This window comes from Octopus sinensis, linkage group LG28 (genome assembly GCF_006345805.1).
Source record: "Octopus sinensis linkage group LG28, ASM634580v1, whole genome shotgun sequence".
Taxonomy (NCBI): domain Eukaryota; kingdom Metazoa; phylum Mollusca; class Cephalopoda; order Octopoda; family Octopodidae; genus Octopus; species Octopus sinensis.
In genome coordinates this window covers 8,584,512-8,593,749 of record NC_043024.1, presented here as the reverse complement: position 1 = coordinate 8,593,749, position 9,238 = coordinate 8,584,512, and the positions used below count along the sequence as shown (strand labels likewise).

Below are 9,238 nucleotides of genomic sequence, written 5' to 3'. Positions count from 1 at the left end.
TTTCCAGCTTTACAAATGAATCATAAAACGGTGCAAAGATAGAGAGAGAAGAAATAGAAAGAGAGAAAGTTAAGGTCAAGTACCTGCAGGTGGCGCTGGTGAAGTGCTCTGTGCCATTGCAGCAAGAGAGGCAGAAGGAGTAGTAGTAGTGGTAGCAGCATTAGAAGGAGATATCATGTCCATTACCCCTGCTAGCACATGCAACAAAAGTTAGGAAGGACAAGATTAGTCGCATTTCTTTCATTTTCGACATTTTTTTTTTCTCTTCACCTTAGACAAGTTTCTCTAAACCAAAGCTACAATTGTACACAGCAAAATATTAAGCATGCAAGAGCCACATTCCCACCCAACCCCTGAACCTTTTCCCCTTCTTTTTCCCTCCCTTCCACCACTTTTCCTTTCTCATTTTTCTTACCAAGAGCTAGTGCCCGAAACCTTAAGGACCCTTTCGTCACCAGCATTAGACTAATAACACATTTGTTAACACTTGCCTCTCTTGTGTTTTTTCTTGCTTTTGCTCATTCATCATATATTCTATTAGTGATTTCATTTTTCCCTTAACAGGATTTGAACCCAGAATGCAGAGCCAGAACAAATATTGCAGGAATAATCCATCAAGCGCTGTAATGACCCAACCAATTCACCGATATACACAGAATTTAATGGTAATTTAACAACAGTCTAGATTTATGTGCCAGTTAGTTAGTACCTTTGCTTCCATGTTGTAAGTACTTCTTTTACCTTCTACTTGTTTCAGTGAAACAAATTAACCCCAGGACTTATTTTTGTAAGCCTGCATGTCTAAACAAATTTAGCCCCTACAGATATATAGAAAAAATTAAGGAATTGCTGGTCTCACAGAGAACCAATAGGTTGAGTAAAACATTTAATAAGGATTAATATTTTTGTAGAGGACAGATAATAATAAAAATAATCAATGTACTAATTAACAAACGGCTAAATAGACCAACCCTTAATTCCTTGGCTGTTTCATTCCCATGAGGTTTGAACACCTACCTCTTTGTTTACAAAGTTACCTTTTTGTATGTCAGGCTTGCCTGGCCTCCGTGCCGTTGGCATGTAAAAAGCACCATCTGATCGTGGCCGTTTGCCAGCCCCGTCTGGCACCTGTGCCAGTGGCATGTAAAAAGCACCCACTACGCTCATGGAGTGGTTGGCATTAGGAAGGGCATCCACCTGTAGAAACATTGCCAGATCAGACTGGACCTGGTGCAGCCTTCTGGCTTCCCAGACCCCAGTTGAACCGTCCAACCCATGCCAGCATGGAAAGCGGATGCTAAACGATGATTATTGACTTCAGTCATTGGTCTACAACCATACTGGAGCACATCCTTTAATCCTTTGGCATTCAGATTATCCTGTCAAATGCTTATTTATCCATATGTTTTTAATTAATCATGCTTTATCTCATAGCTTCAAGATTTCAATGACGTGATTGTTTATTTTTAGAATGACATTGTAGGGTAGGTGTGAGAGGCTACTCTGAGCACAAAACAGAATATTTTCTTACCAACCACATGGTTCTGGGTTCAGTCCCACTGCGTGGCACCTTGGGCAAGTGTCTTCTACTATAGCCCCGGGCCGACCAAAGCCTTGTGAGTGGATTTGGTAGACGGAAACTGAAAGAAGCTCGTCGTATATATGTATATATATGTGTGTGTGTTTGTGTGTCTGTGTTTGTCCCCCCAACATTGCTTGACAACCGATGCTGGTGTGTTTACGTCCCCGTAACTTAGCGGTTCGGCAAAAGAGGCTGATAGAATAAGTACTAGTCTTACAAAGAATAAGTCCTGGGGGTCGATTTGCTCGACTAAAGGCGGTGCTCCAGCATGGCCGCAGTCAAATGACCGAAACAAGTAAAAGAGTAACTGGTAGGAGACCGATGGGTAGGCCAAGAATGAGCCGTGTCTCAGTTGGACACACTTGAGAATGTAGCAAGAATGTCAAATAATGATAGCTTCTGAAAGGACCCTAAGGAAGAGGCGCCTGAGATATCTATTGTCACAACACTCCCAAGTATGGTGGGCATTTTGTCTGATACTCATACCATTTTGCCAATCTACCACCCTGATAATAAGAGTAATAACAGCGATAATAATAAACAATATTAACATGAATAATGATAACAATAACAATAATAATGGTACAAACATGAAACAACAAAGAAAGCAACATTATATACTGTTTTATATATGTGTGTAGATGTATATTTTGTACTGTTTCGTTTTCAAAACAAAGGTTAAAAGATTAAAGACTGTTTTACAGTTGGTTTCAATGGAATGGCCAGAGGAAGAGCAAAGCGATTAATGGTGTAGATATTAAATTAAGAAAGATGAAAGCCTGGTACGAAAACGAAAAGCAACATGGTTATAAAGCAACGTCAGAAGAAAATACAAAGTACAAAAGCAAGAGAAACGGGGAATAACAATAAGAATAAGAATAAAGAGAGAGAGAAAAAAGAGAAAAGCAATTTTAGAAACAGCAGGGGGTAAAATGAGTACCCTTTTTGATGGCATATTACAGGCACCCGGTTTCAGCAGCAAATATTTTGGAGCACAGAAAAACGTTTTATGGGGAGTATTTAGAGGTCTGTTATGTAAACCCTGCTTTGCATGTAGGAAGGAGGTGATTTTCTTTAGAGAGTTTTCGGGTAAAAATGTGCGTCTTATACACCACCAAATACAATACACATATAAAAGAGTGTGTGTGTGTGTGTATATATACATTATATATACACGGGTGGCACGTAAAAAGCACCCACTACACTCACGGAGTGGTTGGCGTTAGGAAGGGCATCCACCTGTAGAAACATTGCCAGATCAGACTGGGCCTGGTGCAGCCTTCTGGCTTCCCAGACCCCAGTTGAACCGTCCAACCCATGCTAGCATGGAAAGCAGATGCTAAATGATGATGATGATGATATATGTATGTAAATGTGTGTGTATGTATGTATACATATATGTATATATATATATATATACACACATATGTACGTGAATGTGTGTGTATGTATGTATATATATATATATATACTTATTATCTTATATTAAACTTTTTAATACTTTTTGACAGTTATATATATTAAAATTTTTTTTTAAAGTTTAAAAGTTTAAAAATTTTTTAATTTATTAATTTAAATTTTTAAAATATTTTTAAAAATATAAGAATTTATAATTATAAATCAATAATTTTAAATTTAAATAACCTAAATTTTATATTTTATATATTTTTTGTATATTGTATTAATTAATTTTATTTCTACGTTTTGGTTTATGTTTTTCACTGTTTGATTCGCCTAATAGTGGTTTTATCTCTAATTTAATTTATATATATACATATATAATATATATATATATCATCATCATCATTTAATATCCAGTTTTCATGTGGGCATAGATTGGACGTTTTGATATGAAGCTGGTCAGCAGGTAGCTGTCCAGACTCCAACTGTCTCTTGTGACCATGTTTCTATACACACACACACACACATGCACGCAGGTGGCATAAAAGACACACAGGGATATGAGAAGTAACCCAAGTTCAGGTATCTTTTATTCAGGAAAAAAACCCATCTATGAAACCCAATTTCATATATATACTCAGGGTGATTTTTTTGAGACTTTTCATTGCGGATGGGGAAAAAGTGCATATTCTATGCCATCAAATTTGGTAAGTAAATTTCCAAAGCAAATTTCTAAGACATTGTTTAATTAAAATGTTTCACAAAATTATTTCACAAAATTAGTGATAACAGTGTTAACAAACAGGTCAATTAATATAACAATTTTGGAATTAAAAAGGATATCTAATAGCATTTTTTTTGTTGTTTTTTTGCACCCTTATCAAACTGTAAAGGTATTTATGTTATAAATAAATGTAAAATTAGAGTTTTTTTCATCGATGAAGAGCCATTCTTGACAAACATTTAAGAGCTTTAATTATCTTGAGTTTGAGACATAAAGATAAAATGAAATCCGGTCTGGTATATATAAATTACAGAAACATTAATAAAAAAAGGAAACCTGCTAAATTCACTTTCTACTTTTTTCCGATGTGTTGAATATTTCCGTAAATCACTGTGGCCTCTACTTACACATGCAGTTCCACAGGTCACAGATTGGGGAGGGGAGGAAAATTTTTACCACATCGAGAATTAGGTGGAAAATGGAATTTAACAGGTTGGTTTTGATTTCTTTTTTTTTTTTTGGCTATTTGTTTTTTTGGGAAATTTTGTAAGGAGATGATGGCTTCATTTTCGATGATGCAGGTTTCGGATGAAGTCACTTGCCAGAGAAATACAACTCATACATAGAATAAAAAAAAAACGAATATATACACTCACATATATATATACACAGATGCATACAACACATGCATACATGAACATAGATATATACATACATATACATTAATGCCTATTGTAATATGAATGCATTCATTTATATGTATATATTTACACATAAACACACGCTTGTAAACAACACTCAACATACACATGTACATTGATTTATATTTATACATATATAAACAGACACACGATCATTCTTTTCTAATCTAGGCACAAGGCCTGAAATTTTGGGGGAGGGGGGCCAGTCGATCCCAGTACACAACTGGTATTTAATTATTGACCTCGAAAGGAGACAGGCAAAGCTGACCTCGGTGGAATTTGAACTCAGAACGTAAAGACAGACAAAATACCGTTAAGCATTTTGCCCAGCGTACTAACGTTTCTGCCAGCTCGCCACCTTACAAATGATTATTATATAAGGAAAAGTAGCACTTAAGTTTTGCTTAGTGCCTGGTCGTAACTGCATCCTGTATAACATCTATGTGTCTGACAATTTATGCTGTATATATATATATATATATATATATACTTATTATCTTATTTAAACTTTTTAATACTTTTTGACAGTTATATATATTAAAATTTTTTTTTAAAGTTTAAAAGTTTAAAAATTTTTTAATTTATTAATTTAAATTTTTAAAATATTTTTAAAAATATAAGAATTTATAATTATAAATCAATAATTTTAAATTTAAATAATCTAAATTTTATATTTTATATATGTTTTGTATATTGTATTAATTAATTTTATTTCTACGTTTTGGTTTATTTTTTCACTGTTTGATTCGCCTAATAGTGGTTTTATCTCTAATTTAATTTATATATATACATATATAATATATATATATATATATAATATATATATATATATCATCATCATCATTTAATATCCAGTTTTCATGTGGGCATAGATTGGACGTTTTGATATGAAGCTGGTCAGCAGGTAGCTGTCCAGACTCCAACTGTCTCTTGTGACCATGTTTCTATACACACACACACACACATGCACGCAGGTGGCATAAAAGACACACAGGGATATGAGAAGTAACCCAAGTTCAGGTATCTTTTATTCAGGAAAAAAACCCATCTATGAAACCCAATTTCATATATATACTCAGGGTGATTTTTTGAGACTTTTCATTGCGGATGGGGAAAAAGTGCATATTCTATGCCATCAAATTTGGTAAGTAAATTTCCAAAGCAAATTTCTAAGACATTGTTTAATTAAAATGTTTCACAAAATTATTTCACAAAATTAGTGATAACAGTGTTAACAACAGGTCAATTAATATAACAATTTTGGAATTAAAAAGGATATCTAATAGCATTTTTTTGTTGTTTTTTTTGCACCCTTATCAAACTGTAAGGTATTTATGTTATAAATAAATGTAAAATTAGAGTTTTTTTCATCGATGAAGAGCCATTCTTGACAAACATTTAAGAGCTTTAATTATCTTGAGTTTGAGACATAAAGATAAAATGAAATCCGGTCTGGTATATATAAATTACAGAAACATTAATAAAAAAAGGAAACCTGCTAAATTCACTTTCTACTTTTTTCCGATGTGTTGAATATTTCCGTAAATCACTGTGGCCTCTACTTACACATGCAGTTCCACCAGGTCACAGATTGGGGAGGGGAGGAAAATTTTTACCACATCGAGAATTAGGTGGAAAATGGAATTTAACAGGTTTGGTTTTGATTTCCTTTTTTTTTTTTTGGCTATTTGTTTTTTTGGGAAATTTTGTAAGGAGAACAGCTCTTCCAGGATGTGATGGCTTCATTTTCGATGATGCAGGTTTCGGATGAAGTCACTTGCCAAGAGAAATACAACTCATACATAGAATAAAAAAAAAACGAATATATACACTCACATATATATATACACAGATGCATACACACACATGCATACATGAACATAGATATATACATACATATACATTAATGCCTATTGTATATATGAATGCATTCATTTATATGTATATATATTTACACATAAACACACGCTTGTAAACAACACTCAACATACACATGTACATTGATTTATATTTATACATATATAAACAGACACACGATCATTCTTTTCTAATCTAGGCACAAGGCCTGAAATTTTGGGGGAGGGGGGCCAGTCGATCCCAGTACACAACTGGTATTTAATTTATTGACCTCGAAAGGATGACAGGCAAAGCTGACCTCGGTGGAATTTGAACTCAGAACGTAAAGACAGACAAAATACCGTTAAGCATTTTGCCCAGCGTACTAACGTTTCTGCCAGCTCGCCACCTTACAAATGATTATTATATAAGGAAAAGTAGCACTTAAGTTTTGCTTAGTGCCTGGTCGTAACTGCATCCTGTATAACATCTATGTGTCTGACAATTTCTGCTGTATATATATATATATATATATATATACAATAATATAAATAATATATATATATATATATATATTTTCAAATATATATATATATGCATATATACATACATATATGTACATACCTACATATATATGTATATATCACATGACCGACCAGGCCATCAGATGTTGTTACACATCACTGGTCACAATGCGTTCGCATTGTTTTAGCCTTCAGATGACGCCACCCCGCTGGCTAAGCGAGCAGGCGAACAGAAGGAAGAGTAGGAGAAAGCTATGGCGAAATAGTACAGCAGGGATCACTACCCCCTGCTGGAGTCTTGTGGAGCTTTTAGGTATTTTCGCTCAATAAACACTCACAACGCCCGGTCTGGGAATCGAAACCGCGATCCTACATACTGCGAGTCCGCTGCCCTAACCACTGGGCCATTGCGCCTCCACATATATGTATATATATACGTGCATATATGGGTACAGGACATAAAAAAAAACGTGAACAAAATGAAAAAACAAGAACTTAAGAAAACAAAAACATGGAAAGCGAACTTTGTTTTCGAAAGAAACAAATAGAGATATGAGACAGGCAACATTGTTCGAAATGCGGAATAGATAAAACAGGGGACAACTGATGAAGGGATTATTCTTTATGTCCCCTGTCTCATTTCTCTATTTGTTTCTTTTGTTGTTTGAAAAAAAAGTTTGTTTTCTGTTTTTGTTTTTGTATGTTCTCGTTTTTCATTTTGTTCATGCTTTTTTGACGTCCTGTACCCATATATGCATGTATATATACATATATATGTAGGTATGTACATATATATATGCATGTATATATGCATATTATTATTATTTATATTATTATATGATCAAATGCCATGCATCCATTTCCAAGTAAGTTTTACCTATATATATACATATACATATATATATATAACATATATATATATACATATATATATATAATATATATATATATATATACATATATACATACATGTATATATATATATACATATATATATACATATATATATATATACATATATATATATATATACAAGAGTAAAAGAGATATATATATATACATATATATATATACATAGACATATATATATAGACATATATATATATACATACATATATAGACCTATATATATAGACATATATATATATACATACATATATATATATATATATATATATATACATACAATATATATATACATACATATATACACATACATATATACACATACATATGTGCATACATATCTATATGTACATATGTTTCTCTACATTCACACACGTCTCTATACAGACAAAAGTTTGTATGTGCGTATACACAAACACACTTGTTTATACACATTCATACATGCTAACACCTATTCAAAACTCAACAAAGATACCACAATAATAAAAAAAGACCATATTCCAAATTATTATTATTATTATTATTATAAAAGCAGATAAATAATTAATGGAAAAATTGAAATTTAAAACAATTATTTGTAGCCGCTGCATGGATGCTGGAAAAAGCAAAAGAAGTGGCTATTGTTTATCCATTAGAAAAATTGCTACACTAACCCGTTCAGTTTTAAATTTCTGAAAATGAACTGGGACATACTGGCAAAATGGGATTAATTTTATTTTATGATTGAGGAGGTTTTTATGACAGAACAGAATGGCTTGTTACTGAAATAAGCAAAGCTGACAAATATCTCTCTATTGGTTGTAGGCTCTTACCAACTTACAAATTTACCCATCTTATTTGTAAATTTCAATTTCTGGATTTCAAATTCCAAATATATTTGGACAAAGTTGTATCAAATTTTGTGACTAGGGCAAAATGTATGCTTGTGTTTGTTATAATGCAGTTTGAAAGGGTTTGCTGTTAAGCAATAAATGTTTAACATTAACCCCTTACCCGGCAGAAACGAATATATTCGTTTTGACCGAAATCGTTTTTTTCTATCTCTGGCGAGTTAACTCGTCAAAAGATAGACTCGCCAAAACATAGTAAAATAAAACAATTAAAAAATATGTCTGAAAAAAAACATTTATTTTCAAAATAATTGTTGGGTAAGGGGTTAAACAATATGATTGTATGGTTGGCAACTAATTTGTTTCCCCTCTTGTATTCATAGTGGATAATATAGTCAAGAGGTTTTGACTGTAGAATGTAAGGGCAGATTTAATAACAGAATGCCAGGTAAATTTCAATTTCTGCATTTCAAATTCCAAATATATTTGGACAAAGTTGGATCAGATTTCCTGGCTAGAGCAAAAGGTGTATTTGTGCTGGTTATATTAAGCTTGAAAGAATTTGCTGTTAAGCTATACATTTTTAGCATTGAACAATATGTTTGGGTGGTTGGCAACTAAGCCATCTCCCCTCTTCCATCCACATTGAAAAATACGGTCTTCAGAAGGATCTGAATGCAAAAACGTTAGGAAAGATAACAACTGAATGGTAGGGAGAAGGCGATTTTGTCCGA

General features: G+C 32.9%; 1 protein-coding gene across 23 annotated transcripts in view; it reads right to left on the bottom strand.

Moving 5' to 3' along the window:
- The window catches only part of LOC115225831 (phosphatidylinositol-binding clathrin assembly protein LAP), a 316,618-nt gene that overhangs the window by 71,788 nt on the left and 235,592 nt on the right, over positions 1-9,238 (bottom strand). For 14 of the 23 annotated variants that reach the window (XR_005004160.1, XM_029796810.2, XM_029796803.2 and 11 more), the window contains one exon: positions 84-191. The exons of 4 other annotated variants lie outside the window; for them this stretch is intronic. Coding sequence is in view for 18 of the 19 variants with exons in the window: in XM_029796810.2 (XP_029652670.1) it covers positions 84-191 (108 nt within the window). In the remaining variant the exon portion in view is untranslated. The remainder of the gene's footprint in view (positions 1-83; positions 192-9,238) is intronic. 5 more of the 23 variants (XM_029796811.2, XM_029796801.2, XM_036514611.1 and 2 more) reach the window with 1 other exon arrangement.